The 19,364-nt window shown below is 39.5% G+C and overlaps 1 protein-coding gene across 4 annotated transcripts in view; it reads right to left on the minus strand.

Moving 5' to 3' along the window:
• Nucleotides 1–1,684: 1,684 nt before the first annotated feature.
• LOC134337269 (protein unc-13 homolog A) overlaps nt 1,685–19,364 on the minus strand; it is a 298,564-nt gene continuing 280,884 nt past the window's right edge. For 2 of the 4 annotated variants that reach the window (XM_063032134.1, XM_063032132.1), the window contains 5 exons: nt 19,084–19,231; nt 13,846–13,902; nt 13,025–13,117; nt 11,679–11,838; nt 1,685–7,055 (listed from right to left, as the gene is read on the minus strand). In XM_063032134.1, coding sequence (XP_062888204.1) covers nt 6,770–7,055; nt 11,679–11,838; nt 13,025–13,117; nt 13,846–13,902; nt 19,084–19,231 — 744 coding nt within the window. In that variant the 3' untranslated portion in view covers nt 1,685–6,769. The remainder of the gene's footprint in view (nt 7,056–11,678; nt 11,839–13,024; nt 13,118–13,845; nt 13,903–19,083; nt 19,232–19,364) is intronic. The other 2 variants (XM_063032135.1, XM_063032133.1) reach the window with 1 other exon arrangement.

Consider the following 19,364-nt stretch of genomic DNA (forward strand, 5'->3'; position numbering starts at 1 on the left):
AGCTCCCAATGATCCAGAAATTTGAATCCCTGCCCTCTGCTCCAATCCCTCAGCCACGCATTTATCCCCCACCTCATTCTATTCCTATACTCACTGTCACGTGGCACAGGCAGTAACCTTGGGATTACTACTTTTGAGGTCCTATTTCTCAACTTCCCCCCTTCCCAGTCATATGTTTTCAGGACCTCCTCCCTTTCCCTATCTATGTCATTGGTACCAATATGTACCACGACCTGCAGCTGTTCTCCTTCCCACTTCGGGACATCTTGGATACAATCAGAAACATCCCGAACCCCGGCACCTGGGAGGCAAGCTACCATCCATGTTTCTTTCTTCCGTCCTCAGAATGGCAGCTGGAACCCTTAACTAGTTCCTTAAGGTAGTTATAGCCCCCGGGGGGGGGGGGGAATTGATGGGGATAAACTCCCATTACCTATTAAATGCTCCCAGTGGCGTGTATCTCAAATAGCCTCTGACAACCAAGTTCATCTCCTCTTCGTGTGTGGCTTGGCTACTAAACTCAGTGTTTGTGTTGACTGGAGAAAATGTAATGGTGGGCAACTGGTGCCTTTTATGGCAGAGGGGGCTTGCCAGCTGTGGGTGGCAAAGTAAAGATCTCAAATCCAGAGCTGGAGTCCCTATGAGTTGAGTTCAACGCTGAATGGCAATTCCTGTGGCGCCAAACTGTATTGGTATGTGCCATTCCTTTCGATTTGTCAGCTGCATGAACAACAGTTTGCTCTCCATATTGTACTGCCCTGGCTTGCTTATGACAGCTAGGGCACAACATCCATGGTCGACCCCAACCAATGGAGGGCTTCAACCCTTAGCTACTCTGTCCCTTCTGTGGAAAGTGTGGTCTTTAATGGCTGCAGTGAATTGGATTGCTTTGATAAATTTACTGCATTCTTCTGGTGGGAATTAGGCTAATGTTGTTCTGCAGTAAATTTTGACCTTTCTAGGTTACCTGTTGTGGAGCTAGTGTGCTACATGCAACACACTGTTCAAGTGCACCAGATACCAAATCAATTGTTGCTCATTCCTCCCCTCCCCAGGCTACTTAAGACAAACAAAAAGATCCTTGTGCATGTTGGAAGAATCAGTACTGCGATGTGCTGTCACATATTTCTAGTTTGAAAAAGCATCCCAAGACAGCTGGTTTAGCTCATCTGCTTTACAATCTATCTTTAGAATCCGTGAATACAGGCCCTTTGGCCCACAATGTCGTGCTTAACTTGCCTACCCTAACCCTTCTCTCCCCTACCCCTTCAACTAACTCTTCATTTTTCTATTATCCATATGCCTATCTAAGAGTTTCTTAAATGCCCCTAATGTATTAGCTTCTACCACCATCCCAGCAGTGTGTTCCACACCCCCACCACTCTGTGGAAAATCCCTGCCTCTGACTTTTACCCCCCATACTTTCCTCCAATCACCTTAAAATTATGCCCCCTTGTATTAGCCATTTCTGCCCTGGAGGGAAAAGTCCCTGGCTGCACACTCATTGTATGTATAGTATGAATTATTAATATTTGGTATGGACTAGATGGGCTGAAGAGCCTGTTTCTGTGCTATAGTGTTCTATGACTACTATATACTCTACTATGAATAGTATAGTCTGATGTATTTCTACGTGAGTAATTAAGCTCCACCATTCTTGAACTATATAATGCAGTACTTGTTGATAATATAGTTAACTTTGAGGAAACTGAGATGTGACATTGATGACTTTGTCCTGCAGTTATAGACTATCCATTTCAGATTCTGTTTAAATTGAAGATATTACAAAAAGTATATAAGTGGATTAATGCAAAGAATTCAGACAAGTTAATATTAAGAGAAATTGGGTTAAAAGTTTATTCTAAGAGGATGCCAAACTTGCTCGGGTGAATGGCACAAGTTCCTTAGCTGCTAACCAATTAACAAATATTTGAATAGTCTTTAAAAAAAACAAACTATATTTAAAAAATCTGCAATGTGTGAAGACTTGTTTGGAATAGGAACTTGAATGTAGTACTAGTGCAAATCATGCCACGTGATTTATCTCCGAACAATAGTTGTATTGCAGTGAATTTGTATATTTCATTGTGATGTGCTGTTCAATATTTGGAAAGTATTTTCAGCAACGCTGGGTCCTGAAAAACTTGTCAGAAACACCATTCTGATAAATGATGTTTTAAAACAAACAATTGTTTCATGCTATTTTTCCAACAAGTCTTCAACAAAATAATTTATTCAGCCATAAGGTGCCACATCCTTCATTGAGTTTTACTGACATGCACTTCTTCAAAAGGAAACAATTCTTACATTAACTGAGCATATAAGGCAGCAAAACAAGTGTCACCCATTGAACATGTGGGGATGCCACAGTTGGCACTGCAATGTGCCTTTGAACCCAATGCAAAATTTAGTTTGAGTCCCTCCCCCCAGGATTAGACAGAAGTTTTTAAAAAAAATACTCCAGAACTACAGGAGAAATTGTTTTCTATCATCCAGACAAAAGATGAACTTATCTTCAAAACTGAGTTAATTAATTCTGCTCCTATGAAATGCTAACTTTATCTATTACCTATAAATTATTGTTCTATTTTTTTCCCTGACCAACCATAGACTAGAGAAGACCTGTTTGCCTGTATAATGAATGGGAATTGTTTGTCAAAAGTAAGATGACATCAAGTGAGTAATAAGTGCTGCCATTTTTTTCTGTGATCATGCAAAAGCCAAGAATAATTGTTTACAAGTGGGTGTGTAGTTTTTAAAATATATTTTAAAAAAATGAAACCATATCGAAAACTACCAGGAGAATTGAAAGTCTACAGGTTATTTTTTAAAAAACATTATGGATAATACATGATGTCTGAAGTGCACTTTCACGTCCGGCCTATTTTAGATTGTGCTTTGCCTTAAGATTGCTTCCAACATTAAATATTTGAGTGTAGTCTTAATTTTAAAAGTTAAGTTTTTTCTCTTGCCTCTTCATGGGCTTATGATTTAGTTTGGAGATGTTTAATATGTTCAGACTTGCTGGTATTTTAGTCCTGAATAGGTGATCAATGTTGACTTATCATTCTAGTTATTTCCAGATATTCACCTGGGATTTTCTGAGGAAACCCAACCGTTTTCCAAGGTGACTTGCACTGGAAGTTACACATGGAATATGTGCCAGGTTTCACCAGGGAGCAATGTTCCTGTGTTGTTTATTATTTGCACACAGTTTGTCTGTCTTTGTTTATGTATATAGCTTGTTTTTGTACTCATTTTCCCAGTAATTGCCTGCAAGAAAATGAATCTCAAGGTAGCAAATGGTAACATATAGACTTCAGTAATACATTTACTTTAAATTTTAAAGCCTATGGGACTATAACACATTTCTTTCCCAGAGTAGAAACGTCAAGTACCAGAGGGCATAGCTTTAAGGTTAGAAGGGAGAAGTTTGAGATTTATAAAGTTTTAATTTTCTACATGGGGTAGGTGCCTGGAATGTGCTGCCAGGAAAATGGTGGAAGCACATGCAATTTGAATAGTTGAGGCAGTTAGACAGGGAATGGAGGGATATAGACCATGTGCAGGCGGATGGGATTAGTCTAGCTTGGTGTCGTGGTTGGTTCAGATGTGATGAGCTAAAGGACCTTGTAGAAAGTACTTGCCATTTACAGTTGAAAGGTGGGGATGGAATCGGCTGTGTTTGTTAAATATAGAACTTTAAAAAAACTCCAAATATGTTTTAGCAGGAGGACTAAATGGAAAGATAGTTTTCCTGATGTGAGTATGTTGGACTTTTTTTTGTTACATGAAAACATCTGCTAAAAGCATTATAGTAAAACTTGCCCATGTCAGCACTTGGGTCACTAGGGCCTTGTTTCCCACATTCCTCTAACTTAGGATAGGTTGAGTGAGCTAGGACTGCTCTCTGAAGTGAAGGAGGATGAGAGGTAACTTGATAGAGGAGTACAAGATAAGAGGCATGAGATCTTTTTCCCTGTGTGGAAATGGCTAATACAAGGGGGCATAATTTTAAGGTGGTGGGAGGGAAGTACAAGGGGGAATGTCAGGTAGGTTTTTATACAGAGTGGTGGGTGTGTGAAATAAGATACTGGGGCAGTGGTCCTGTGCTTGAACCAAGAGGAGTCTTGGGGAAGAGGTAATGGATAAACTGACAGACACAGACTGTACCCAGTTTTGTCACATCAATCTTCAATGTTACTGAACATTTCTGATGTGCAGAAGCAATTGAAAACTTAATGTTAGTTTTAACTTAGAAGTCCTTTCTAATGATTTAAATTTTATTGCAAGCAAATAAGAAATACAGTTTTCCATTAGAATTCCAGGTAGCTATGAAATCTCTGTAAAATAGGGTAAACTTGCTGATTCTGTGTCAGATCTAATCTGGCAGAGAATTGCAGAGCAGGTGTCACAGCATAAGTGGTGTGGTATTTCCAGCTAGCTGCTGCTCCACCATACACAGTTCAGTGAAAGATCACAAATGAGATTCCAAAAATCTAGAGCAACACACAAAATGCTGGGCGAACTCAGCAGGCCAGGCAGCATCTATGGAAATGAATAAACACACTTGATGTTTCAGGTCTCGGCCTGAAATGTTGACTGTTTATTTCCCTCCATAGATACCCCTTCAGTGAAAGGTTGGTCAAGGAAAACTGAGACTTCCCTCTTCTCCAAACCTGGTACCAGTTTGTGGGAATGTTGGCAAAATCCTGGCTAAAAGTTGAAATTTCAAAAATGTACAAGATCTGTAAGGACGTAGAGTTTATTAAATGTTTACTTAAAGAGGTAGTGACTTTAGAAGAAAAAGCATTTCAGGATTTATATTGTATACATTTCTCTGACATTAAATTGAACCTTTATGAAATCCAAGTAGCACTTGGTGTGGGGCAGGGACTATTTTGGGGGAGAGTGGGGAGGAGAGGATATGAAGGACTATTCCCTTCTGCACACATTGTTTAGCATGATTCTGAATCTCAACATTTCATAATGCTGGTGCTAGACTTTTAACCAAAACCAGGATGAGAGAACATATCACTACTCTGCATTGGCTTCATGTATCTTTTAGAATTAATTTTACAGTTCTCTTACTTTAAAGCTCTTAATGGTCTGAGAAGGGACTACTTCACAGAATTGTTTTTGTTATATAATTCTGCTCGAGATCTCAAGTAGTCTTCCAATTAAATTTAAACAACCTTCTTCAAAAGATAATTGGCAGATCAGCTTTTCTGGACTACACCCCTAAACTGTAGAATTCAATACCCACATATATAAATCTCAAAAGGTTCTTATATTCTTACCCTATTTATATCTTTAGAGAGAGAGAGAGAGTGTGTGTGTATGTATGTATGTGTATATATATATATATATAGATATATACACACACACACGTAAAGAGATATATATATATAAATATTTACAATAACTGAAATATCCTCTTATTTATAAACACAACACATTCTGCAGATGCTGAAAATGCAGAGTAACAATGCACACACAAAATGTTGGAGGAGCTCAGTTGGTCAGGACAGACGAAGGGTCTCAGCCCAAAACGTTGGATTTTTATTCCTCCCCATAGATGAGGCCTGACCTGCTGAGTTCCTCTAGTATTTTGTGTGTATTCCTCAAATTTATGTTTAGATGAAAACATCAGCTTTGTCAAAGCTTAGGATAAATAGATAGCAATAGGCTTACTGAAATAAAGTTGAAGTTTAAAGACAAATGGTGAAGGAAGACCATACGTACAAGGTGGATTAATTTATGTAAAATAATTTCAACTGTGGCTAAAATTCCAAAAAGCTAATAGTGCTGATTATACTAAGTTTTCAGATAAACAGTGCATGAAACCACAAGTCTAGATGGCTGTTTCCCACAACAGATTTAAGAATAAATAGGCATAGATGAGCTTTCAAACTCTGCCCTGGACAGTCCCAACCCCACTGTGAAAGGAAGAGGATTCGGTGTAGGGCTAGCAACCGCATCCTGTAAAAACCCAGAGCTACAGCAATGCCAACAGAGGTTCCAAAGACCTCATCCCTGGGAGAGGAAGAATATCCCACGAAGATGAACTACACCTAGAGACTGACCCAGGACAAAGGACTCCGGTGAGCTACTGTTGGTGGCCTACAATAAAGTAATTAGCTTTTAGTTTTACGCTTTTTTGCAATGCAATTAATTAAATGTAAAAACTTGTGTCTAATCCCAAATGGTCTGTAAAATACTGAGCCTGTTTGTGAATACAGCTCAGATTAACGATCTGTTCAGGAAATACTGTGGAATGTGTTAGAAATTGGTTACACCAGTGAATAGAAAGACACTTTGGCAGTTTGGTGTTGAAGAGAAAGGTTAACTGAGGCTTTTCACGAGAGGTATACAAGTTCTTTCAGCTGTAGGTCTCTCCACAAGGACAGGATCACAGTGCTCATTGTATACGGGCTCAGTGGAGTCATGCGGGATTTACACAAGTGACGTTAACCTTAAGATAAAAGTTAATCCAGTTGTTATTCCATATGAATACTCAGATTGTTAAGGGGCTGGGTGCTGCCTCTCATGAACAAAAAGTAAAATTAATTGTCCACATTGGCAAAGGAAATAAATGAACCCTCAGAGACATGCACATACCAAAACTGAAATTGGGCCTCCTGTTTCTGTTTTTTTTTTGCTTACTTGGGGCATGTAGCTTCATTTAATCGAGAAAACTGAAGCTCCAAAGAGCTTAAGACATTAAAGTTTTAAATTCTGATCTATGTTTTGATTTTGGCCACCTTTTTCAACTGCCCTCTTCAGCAGACCGTATATCAGATTTCAATTTTACAAATTCCTTTGCCACCTCATCGTTGTTTCTTTGTGAGAGTATCCTGAGGATGGTTAATCCTGTCTCATCCATGTGAATCCTGCGGCCAAGAGGTAACCAGCATGCACAGCTTCCCTTCTGTGCAATATCTCGCAGCTGCATTACAGCGATGCCAACACTCCGATCTTCTCGGGCAAAACAGTAATCTTTCACACAAATCTGGACTTCGTAGCATTCTGGGCCATCTTCAGAGCTTAACGTGCTGCAGCAAGAAAGGCAATTACATGTATGATTTTAAAAAAGAATAGAGTATTAGCATGTCATTTATTGTATAACCATGTGTGGAATTAATATTGATTACGGCTGAATCAGCAATCGCTTAGCATAATGCTATTTCAGTGCCAGTGATCTGGGTTCAATTCCGCCACTGTCTGTAAGGAGTTTGTACATTTCTCCCAAAGATGGCATGAGTTTCCTCCCACATTCCAAAGACATACAGTCCAAGTAAATTATGGTGTAATTGGGTGATGCAGACACTTTGATACAGAAAGGCCAATTACTGTGCTATATCTCCAAATAAATAATACTTACTTTAAGTTAAAACAATGGAGACCAGATTTGGAACAGTACCAGTTTGACTTATTTATAGCTGCTTTTATAATTAATCTATGATTCAAAGTCTTTTGCAGCCCAAGGTGAGATGGATTTTGTGAAGATGTGATAACTGGGCTTTTGTTTTCCTTTTCTTTGCATCCCCAGTTTCAACCACTTTCTTAAAAAAAAGCCAGCAATCTTTACACCCCCATTTCTAACTTCCCTTTCAGTGCTTCTCAAATCTGTTTTGATCTTTCAGAGGATTGTCGAATTTCTACAGTTAGACTTCCAACATTCTCAAGTACTGAAATGGTTCCAACAGAAGTTGGAAAATAACCTTTGTGACCACTGTCAAATCTAAATTATTCACTATCCACTGCTCCATGCCTGTCTACCTGTACTTCACTTTCTCTGTAACTATAGCTTACATTCTGTAGTTATGTATGTAATGATCTGTCTGGATGGTGCACACAGAAGCCTTTTTACTGTATCTTGCTGCATAACAATAATAAGCCAAAGACCATAGAACACTTCAGCACAGTACAGACCTTTCAGCCCATCATGTGGTTCCGACTTTTTAACCTATGCTAAGATCAATCTAAATCTTCCCTCCCACATAGCCCTCCATTTTTCTTTCATCCATGCGTCTATCTAGGAGCCTCTTAAATCCCTGGCTGGTTGTTCCACATACTTACTACTCTCTGTATTTTACAACTGACACCTCCCCCTATACTTTCCTCCAATCACCTTAAACATTATGCCCCCTGGTATTAGCCATTTCTGCCCTGGGGGGGGGGGGGGGTAAGAGTCTCTGGCTACCCACTTGATTTATGCCCTTATATATCTCAATCTATCCTCAGAAGAAATGCTCTCCGATCCAGGCAGCATCTGGGTAAATCTTCTCTACGTCCACTCCTTAGCTCCCCATTTACATGTGCTGCCTTCTGTTTGCCCACAGGAGGCCTATGAAACACATCAGATAGCTTCCATTATTTCTACAGGATAAAGTGGTGCACAACCAGAACTAACAGGAGCAGAACAATCGTTACCAAGTGAAGCTGCTATCTCCTCACCACACCCTCCCCTTTAAGGAGAGAGCATTTACAAACACTGGACTGTCTAAACAAGTGATGCACATAAGCTACACACACAACATGCTGGAGGAACTCAGCAAGCCTTCTCTCAATTCCTCCATCTCTGTCACATTTTCTCTCAGGATGAGGCTTTTGATTTTAGAATGAAGAAAGGGGCTTCCCTTCCTCCACCATCAATGCTACCCTCAACAATATTCTCTTCCGTTTCGCGCACGTCTGTTCAACCCTGTCCTCCTGCCACCCTACCAGGGATAGGGTTCCTTTTGTCCTCACCTACCACCCCACCAGCCTCCACGTCCGGCACCTAATTCTCTGGAACTTCCACCATCTCCATTGGGATCCCAACACCAAGCACATTGTTCCCTCTCCCTCGCCCGTCCCCTCCATTTTCTGCTTTCCACAAGTCTCGCTGCCTATGTGACTCCCTTGTCCATTCGTCCCTCCCCGTGGATCTTGCTCCTGGCACTTATCCTCGCAAGTGGAACAAGTGCTACGCCTGCCCTTACACCTCCTCCCTCACTACTATTCAGGGCCCCAAACGGTCCTTCCAGGTGAGGTAACACTTCACCCGCGAGTCTGTTGGGGTCATATACTGTGTCTGGTGCTCCCAGTGTGGCCTCCTGTATATTGGTGAGACCCAAAGTAGATTGGGAGACTGTTTCGCTGAGCACCTATGCTCCGGTCTGTCTGCCTGAAGAAGCAGGATCTCCCTGTGGCCACCCACTTCCCATTCCCGTTCCGATATGTCAATCCATAGCCTCCTCTACTGTTGCGATGAGGCCATACTCAGGTTGGAGGAACAACACCTTACATTCCATCAGGGTAGCCTCCCAATCTGATGGTATGAACATCGATTTCTTGAACTTCTGGTAATGCCCCCCTCTGCCCTCTCCTTCACCAATTTCCATCCTCCTTTCCCTCTCTCACCTCATCTCCTTGCCTGCCCATCACCTCCCTCTGGTGCTCCTCCCCCTTTTCTTTCTTCCATGGCCTTCTATCCTCACCTATCAAACTCCCCCTTCTCCAGCCCTGTATCCCTTTCACCAATCAACTTCCCAGCTGTTTAATTCACCCCTCCCCCTCCCGGTTTCACCCATCACCTTGTGTTTTGATGCTGCTAACAAGCGCTTCTTCTTTATTTAGAGATACAATATGCTAACAGGCCATTCTGGACAAACCAGCACATGCTGCCCAATTACAACCATATGACCAATCAACCTACTAATCCCATGTGTCTTTGGAATGTGAGAGGAAATGAACCCAGGTCACTGATGCTGTTATAGCATTACACTAACTGCTACGCTGCCTCCACATTGCTAAGGATCCTGCCATTAACCTTGTACTGTCTTTATGTTTGACCTTCCAGAGTGAATCACTTCGCATTTTTCTGGATTAAATTCCATCTGCTACTTCTCAGCCAGCTCTGCATCCTATCAATATCCTTTTGTAACCTATGCCAACTTTCTACACTATCCACAACACTACCAACCTTTGTGTCATCCGCAAACTTGCTAAACCCACTTTTGGGACTGAAATCCCTAAGATAGTGATTTGAACTCCTCCACAGGCTTCTCTGGTTTGATTTCCCCATTTGGGTGGTGAGGTATAGTTGGTAGAAATGATCAGAATTTACAAAACTGCAATTGAACCTGGGTCACTGTAACAGCATTACACTAACTGCTACGCTACTGTGCAAAGGATCACTGCAATATAGCCTGTAGCTAGTTGAGAGGGACAGTAAAGGACAGTGCAAGTGCCAGCTTCTGGAAGGTAGAGGTGGTGCATGATTGCTGAAGGATCTAGAGGATTCTCTCTTAGAATGGTCTATAGGCTGCTGAATTTGAAGTATTTGGTGCAGTTACAGCACTCTACAAGGGCAAAAAGAAGGGAGATTTGTTCAGTCCATGGGAATTAGCTGTTTAAACATTAAAGTGGTAGGCAACACCACACAGCACCTCAGGGCTGATCTTGGATTCCACTGTAACCCGCACAGAATGCCACCATCTAAGTGCTGGAATGAAGCTCAGAGTTCAATTCGGTGCCAGAATGGTTTCAGAGCCCAGTGTTATCAGAACAATCCAGGGACAATGTATAGCACAGGACCAGGTCATTTAGCCTGCATTATTGTAACAAACTTATAAACCTAATGACATCTAATTAAACCAATCTCTTCTGCCTGCACATGGTCCATATCCCTCCAGTCTCTTTTGTATTCATGGACCTATCTATCTTCTAGCATCAGGACTAGGACTGCCTGACTGAGTAACAGTTTATTTCCTCAGGCCGTGAGACTATTGAATACACTGCCACCACTGAGGCCTTGTCACTAGGGCAATGAGCTGTTTACTTGTACTGCACACTACATGCATTTTGAATTATACTCAATCACTTATTTATGGTAATATTTTATCTTGTGTGTTGTATCATACATACGTTCTGTGGGTGCACCATAGTCAGGAGGAATGTTGTTTCATGATGTAGTCAGATACAATAAGCTTGAACTGACTCTTGAATTCAGTTCCTTGACAAATAAGAGCAAAGTGCCATATGCCTTTGTTAGCACCCTATCAACTTGTGCAGCAAATGTTGTTAAGGATCCTGCCAATTAAGTTTGATCTCCCAAAGTGCAACACCATACATTTGACCAGATTAAAGTCCATCTGCCATTTTTCCATTCATATCTTCAATTGATCTATATCCTGCAGTGTCCTTTAGCAATCTTGTATTGTACACAACAGCCTCATTCTTTGTATCACTTATAAACATTTCACCTAACCTTTACTGTCTTCAGCCAGGTCATTTATCTACATCAAACAGAAGAGGACCCAGTGCACCACCAACAGTCAGAATAAAACCCTGACTACTATCTTGTATCTTCTAATGGGCAAGCCAAATCTGAATCCAAACAGCCAAGTCACAATGGAACCTCATCAACTGCCTTACTAAAATTCATACAGACTAGGGGTCCCCAACATTTTTTTCTGCTATGGACCAATAACGTTAACCAAGGTTGGGAACCCCTGGTGTAGACAATATCCAAGAGTTGAGCAGTATGAAGGAAAAAAAAATGGTCCCATTGAGTTACTAAAATATTTATCCACTCCTTAATTAAGAAATGATGTTTGGATTTTTGGAGTAATTGGTAAGTCACTTAAAAGGAAAGATTTGGGTAAAAACATAATGAAAAAGATACGTACAATTGAAAGGTTTCATTAAACTTTGGAGCCCAGCTGTTGTTTTTGGATTTGGTGGCAAACCTCCTTTTCTTGTCACTAAGGTGAGGGCCAATCATATTCACTTCAACAAATGGACGGAAGATTCCAGTTGTCTGCCACTTGAGGTCATTGGCTGCCACAACTGCAAAGGGAGGGAGGTTAGTTATGAGTACCAAGAAAAGAATTAAATACAGTTTAAGGGTAGCATTTCAGTTGATTAACAAGTTAATTAAATCCAAAGGTCATAATTGTGGTTACAGTAATCTATCACTTAGCTCATTTTGTTTCATATACATTGTCAAGCGTAACTTAAGGCTATGGAAACTAGTTCAAATTAAATTTGTTATCAAAGTACATATGTCACCATATACAACTCAGATTCATTTTCTTGCGGGCATCCTCAATCCAATAACCATAATAGAATCAATGAAAGATCACACTAACAGGCTGGACAAACAGTGTGCAGAAGACAACAAACTGTGCAAACGCAAAAGAAAATTAAAAATAATAAATAAATGACATTAACTATCAAGAACATGAGATACAGAGTGCTTGAAAGTGAGTCCATAGGCTGTGGGAACAATTCAGTGATGGTTCAATGCAGTTATTGTAGTAGCATTTTTTGAACAAAGGCAGGAATCTTTCTAAACATGGTGTACAGTATAGAGATTTATATACTGAACCAGCATGGATAACTTCATTCACACATTTTAACGCAAATTAACCTAGACTCAGGCTCAAAGACTCTTACAACTCATGTTCTCAGTATTATTTTTTCCACATTGGTTGTTTGTCAGGTTCTGTTTATGTACAAAAAAGGCTAACCACAATACATACATTATTTCAGATACAAACATCAAAAAATTCTGCTCAAAAGTATTAAGCAAATGGGTTGTTACACACTTCAGCAATCAAGAATGACTGCTATACAAAGAAACTGAGATTACAAGAATGTGAGATGATTTTGTTAAGACCAAAGAGAGGAACTGATACTGAGGTGTTTTTGTTAACAGAGCCTAGAATTTTGGAGTATATTTTCAGGGTAGATGGTGACTTGAAGAAACATACTGATTGGACATCTTTATAGATTTACATAACGATGTTCAATCAGTATGTTTGAAAAGCAGCACAGGCATTTGAAGGATGTGGAGACTAGGTGCCAAAGTAGACTTGAGGGGCAGGATCAGCTACAATGGTGCAATAGGCTCAGTGGAAGGTGTGCCCTACACCTGATTCTGTTTCTTATTATTGAAGGGAGAAAAATGTATTTTAAAAATAGACATGAACATCAAAGATTTGGAGTGTGAATAACGCTCATTACAACTAACCTTTAACTGTGATTTTGTGTTCTCCTGTTCCTGGGTGTGTAAAAAGCTCAACGTGGACAGATACTTCTCCCACTGGATCATCCACACCAGATCCTATAAAATTATAGAGAAATTTAAAAGGCTGTTTAACAGTGATTGTAAACTCTATGCAAAGCATTCAGTGCAAAACTGACTAAGTGCAAAGTGAACCCAGTTAGGTAACTGGGACAGCCCAATGAGACACATGCATAAACCTAATCGATTTAAGTACATCTCCTCTCCCTCCAACCCAGTGCAAGCAATGATTCAGCCATCATAATGCCACTGGTTCTGTTCTGGTGAGTTTGATGCAATTAAAAATAACAGATACCAGTCTACATTCGCATCAATTCAGTTTGTTGGGAGTTGGAATCCAATTAGGATGACTTCAAAAATCAGACAATACACCCAGGTATTGATGAGCTACAAAATCTGTCGTACTTTTAAAAAATCAGATAAGAGCTTCTGCTCCTCAAAATATATTGAAGCTTTTATATTTTTTCTTTCTCTCCTTACAAACTGAATATCATTTCAGAAGAAATTCCATTTCAGGGTCTTGAAAGACCTTTTATTTAACTCAAATGAAAAAGTCCTTCCTAATCATAATTGTAACAAGCAAGTCACTCCATTGTGTGTTGTTTAACCATAGAAAGCCGCTTGCTGCAAAAGCATGCACAAGGACTGGTCCGTTTGGGTTGCTCAGTCTTATATTGTTATGTGCCACTCAGGTATTGACTCAACAGTTGTTTCAAGCCCAGGCATTCTAATGCTGCCACTATTGGCAGCATTAAGCTCAAACATACCCTTTTCAGGATAAACCTCCTCGCTATGGGTAAACCTAATACCCTTCCCACCATGCACTGAGTTGTGAAATCAAAGCCAGACGGCAGGCGAAAATGAAAAGAGAAAGAAATTGAAGTGAGAATATGCACAGAAGACAGACTTATCACTTGTCCTAATAAACAACTTCAGACAAATGAAGATTATCAGAAAAAAAATTTTAGACATTGATTTTGAACCACAGAAGTTTGTAAAGGTCAAAAACAATAAATGATCTGAACCAAGTTTTGTTACCTTTATAAAGTCAATATTATGGATGTGTTCATGTAGTGGTATTAGTGTAATTGTAATATTTATTTTTATTTTATTTCTATTTAGCAATACAATGCGGAATGGGCCCTTCTGGCCCTTCAAACCACACCGCCCAGCAACCCACTGATTTAACCCTAGTCTAATCACAGGACAATTCACCATGACCGATTAACCGATATGTCTTTGGGCTGGAGGAGGAAGCTGGAGCACTCAGAGGAAACCCACAAACTAGCTTACTGAGGAAGATGGAATTGAATTTTGAACTCTAACGCCCCAAACTGTAATAGCATTTCACAAAACCCTACACTACTGTGGCACTCCAATATTTAAACTAGATTGCAAGATCTAATCTAGAATATTTACGAAGTACAAATCACCTGTTTTCCTGTTTTATTCCATTGAGTATGGTTTCCTGTAGTGATCCTATGGTCTATCAATGTTTCAAAAAGGAGGGCTGATGATCTAGGCTTACCACTAATCAACATATTTATCACTAGTTTGAGAAAATATTGCAAAACAACAAGTACCAATACTTCAGATTGTTAATTAATATTTAATTATAATGTTCACTAACATCATTATCATAGATGAGTACTTCATCTAAAATCTTAGCTTTTAAAAACAAAATCATTGGAGATGAACATAACAGACAGCATGAATATATAGCCTTTAACTTGTCAGGCTTGCTGAAATTGCTCTGTCTGTTCAGCGGGCAGCTAAGATTCAACCACAGTACTGTGGATTTAGACCCTGGATTCACTGGGTTAAGCAAGGATCAAAATGGAAGATCTACTTTCTTTATCAAGTGTTAATGATCCATAGAGCTTTTACATTATTCTAGCAGTTTCATGTTCACCCTTGCTGATACATTGAATACCCAAGTTGCTGCAGTCTTTCATTGATTCTATTATGGAATTATTGAGTATGCATGCAAAAAAATGAATCTTAGGGTTGTTTTGGTGACATACATGTACTTTGATAATAAACTTACTTTGAACATTCAGGTAGTTAAATAAAACTGGAATGAAGTTATTGTCATAACCCCCTTAATGGACTATTAATCTACCAATATAACCATAACCCTACCATACTTGATGCTTGGTTACCTTGGTAAATTTGCGTGATCACAAAAATTGAGAGGGTTTTAAAGTATATTTATTACATACTCCAGAGTATATTTATTATTCACATTCAATGTTTTAGGAACAGCTTCTTCTCCACCGCCATTAGATTTCTGAATGGACAATGAACCCATGAACACTACCTCACTAGTTTTGTTCTCTTTTTGCACTATTTATTTAATAATTTACAATAATATTTTAATTTAGTTTTTCTTTTATGCATTGCACTGTACTGCTGCTGCAAAGCAACAAACTTCACGATACGTGGCAGAGACATTAAACCTGATTCTATAATGGATTAACACCTTAATTGGGAACCATGGATTTATTAAAAAAAGGTATCTGGTTTCAACTGTATAAATTCTATTTTGTACAGTTATCTCCCCATCTCAACATTTACAATAACAAACTCTAAAATTTAGTTAGAAAAAAATACTATAAGATAGACTTTCAGTAGGGAACTACACAATGAACCAGTATTAGAACATTGGGCAGGGAAAAACACACATTACACATCACAATTATGTCATTTTGCCATAGACATGGGATGCACACAAATACAAAGCATACTGAATATGATTAGTAGGCTCAAACAGCATATTAAATATGACTACAATCATGTTGTAGTTCACGTTTGTTGACTCCACACATTAAAATATGTATTTCTGAACTCATTTGATTTAAGATCCATATTCAGTATTCTGTTTGGCGTTCAGGTAATACAGCTTGATGCAATGACAAAATATATCAATAGTGAGATACAGTGGACACTGTATATAATACTAGCAATAATAGTTTCACTAATTACTTCAATAAGAATTTGCAAGAAACGTAGGATGATAATTTCTGCTAAATTGCCTCAATATACCAAAGTCATTAAACTTGGGCACAACATACGATGATGTATAACTATGACCCTCATTGTACACCGACATCAGCTGGAGATGACCAGTGCCAATTAATACAGAACTAAAGGTGCTCTTGTGCTTACAAATTAAGAACAGAGTAACAGAGACTAGCCACTTCAAGAAAATACTGATCTCATTAGCCAGTAAGCCCCCTACCCCAGTGAGAAAGGAGCACGCCTGTTGTAACATGTGAAGTCAGCTCCAGCAGACTGGACAGATGACAATGAATCAGATTATTATGTTACAAATAATATTTAATGTGATTGCCATCACTGTAAACTATGTCTTCTAATTATTCATCTGTAGTCTTCATCATGTCTATTGCCTAGCCATGTAGGACTACTCTCTGATTCCCTGTTTAAATAACCCATAATAAGCAGAGTCATCTGCTATCATTCTGCAGACCAGACTGCTGTGTACTGATCACTGAAGGCATCTAAAGCAAATGATTTGCCCTTTTTGAGATGGCTACAACATGTATCTAAGCACTCATCTGGTAACTCTACTTGAAGACATGATTCAAATGGAAGGGCCCAACTCTTGTGTATCCATGCAGAAATATCAATTTGCCATGTCAAACCAGCTGCTTGTTGGTGGATTGGAAAGCCATCCATTTGATGATGATCTGAAGGTATTGCCATTATTCTGTATGTGCAGTCAATAAGCTTTAACAAAACTACTCGCACACTTCCGTTATAAAGAGCAGCTGTTCCAAAAGGAGATTTTGATAAAGATATTCTCTCCACTCCTCATCTCTTTATTTAAAAAAAAAGGGGCATGCCTGCCTTAGCGTGCGAGGTCACTTCCGGTGGACTGGATGGCTGAGATCAACAGTGAGATCCAGTTGCCAGAAAGGCTGTTCTGCAACCCTTTGTGGAGAGCAAAGGGCATGATGAGGCATAGAGGAAGTCATGGTCATCCACTGCGACCAAGGAAGGCTCCAGTGGTGACGACTATTTGTATCACTGAACCCCAGGACCTCTGAGGTCAAGAGAGTGGAACTGCCGCAGTAGAATGGGTTTTCCACTTTAAAAACTCTCTCATACAGGCTTCCTGTCATCATCAGATATGACAATTACCACACAGTCAATAAGCACATATTTGCACAGATCAAGTCAGAGTTTCAAACCTGAACACCCATCTATTCTGACTACTTTTACCCGCAAGCAGAGTGAAAACAACTAACTCTGCCAGGAAAGGAAAAGGCAATAGTCACTTTCCTGATGTAAGACTGTCTGACAGATATTGCATTTTCTCAAACTGCTTCAGTCCAAGCAGGTGACAGGTTCATCCCAGCCATATGCAAGTAAGTCAGCATTGAACTCAATATACTGAGCCTCCTCACATGCCAGTATTTCAACATGGAAAATAAATTCAGTCAGATAAGGCAAGTTAGGACCTCCTGCCAACTGGAGTGTTTTGATGATGCTCTTTTTCCTGTGCAGTTGAAAATAAGGAAATAACAGCACCCTGCAGTTCCCCATGTTCTTGCCCCTGTAAACTGCGGTCTTACAGTGGGCTGCACAATACTGCCGTCTAAGCAGCACCCACAGTGAATCATTTTTTTGTCCGTGCCAACAGTTTTTTTTAAAAGTTTGTTAGACATCCTCTGAATTTGTGTGACATCAAGAAGAAATGATATCAGTGCCACTTCTAGCTCATTGCCCTCTCACCTGCCCATCAACATAGACTGAGCCCCCTTATTATTAGCACAAAAGTACAAAAGTGTGTTTCTCTGTTGATCAGTGTCAAAAAAGCCAAATTAAATCTACTGTGATTCAATGTTGTTAACCAATAAAACATGAAAACTTCTAAGGTGCGGGGTGTGAATACTTTTTATAGGCACTGTATGTATGACCTGAAATACAAACAAGCATTTGGTGGACTAGTTACTATGGGTTGAAGGCATCTCTTGCCGTATGGGAACGGTTGGTCAGCACATTTCTAAATTATGAACTGTTTAGGTTACAAATGGTCGACAGGGTTATGAACAATTCAAAACAACAGAATACTGTTCTGACCTGGGGACAACTCTCATTCCACAAACATTGGGATCTCCTGATTAATCCTTACCTCATTATATCAGAAACAACTCCTTTGTCCTGTCCATGAGAATCCCACCTCATTTGTCTGTGACTCTGTGTGACACAAAGCTAATTTGTTTTCTCACTTCATAAGTTTTGATGGTTCGTCGATCTGATAGTCAAAGTCTGTTTCTCCTTCTATAGATGCAAGCAGACTTGCTGAGTGCTTCAACATTTTCTTCTATTTTATTTTGTACACTCAGCATATATAATGTTGATTTTCAATTCCAAGTTATTTCGTGATCAAAATGAACACTGATAAAGGTGCACATTATTTTAGTTTAGAGATACAGTGTGGAACAGGCTGTTCCGGCCCACCAAGCCACACCACCCAGCAACCATTGAGTTAACCCTAGCCTAATCACAGGACAATTTACAATGTCCCATTAACCTACCAACCAGTACCTCTTTGCACTGTGGGAGGAAACCAGAGCACCCAGAGGAAACCAACGCACACAGGGGAAGAACGTACAAATTTTCTAACAAAAGACGCTGAAATTGAACTCTGACACCCTGAACAGTAATAACATCATGCTAACCACTATTCTGGCACCCATATTTTCTGTTTTGACTGTACTTTTAGAGCCACTTTGCTGACAATGTAATAATGAGTATTTCAGTACGATTTTGTTGGATTTTCAGACCAAGAACAAAAATAAACAATGGCACTTTGACTATTTGTGTTATACAGTCAGTTATACTGATCACAGTAATTAGTGCACAGTCATCTAAAGATAGCCAAATACTACAGAAAACCATATCAAACACAGGAAGACAGATAATACCAGCTAATATGTATCTAACATAGGAGAAAAACTGACTTAAGCAGTACTCACCCTGAGATGACTGAGACTGGATAAATGTTTTAATAAGGGTATCAGTAGCCTGTGTGTACAGCGACAGAGCATACCGTAGAGACTGCAGATCAGGGCTCTTTTCTAAAAAGGTCTTCTTTAGGCCAACTCCACCCGCATGGAAATATTGCTAAATCATGAGAGATTCTCAATCAGTTCCAAAAGAGATCAGAACTAAAAGTTCCTCCACGATTCGATATCAAATCTAATTAATCATGTTATTAAGAGTGTGAATTAGCAAACCCATGGAAATAAATGACTAC

This window comes from Mobula hypostoma, chromosome 24 (genome assembly GCF_963921235.1).
Source record: "Mobula hypostoma chromosome 24, sMobHyp1.1, whole genome shotgun sequence".
NCBI classification, from domain to species: domain Eukaryota; kingdom Metazoa; phylum Chordata; class Chondrichthyes; order Myliobatiformes; family Myliobatidae; genus Mobula; species Mobula hypostoma.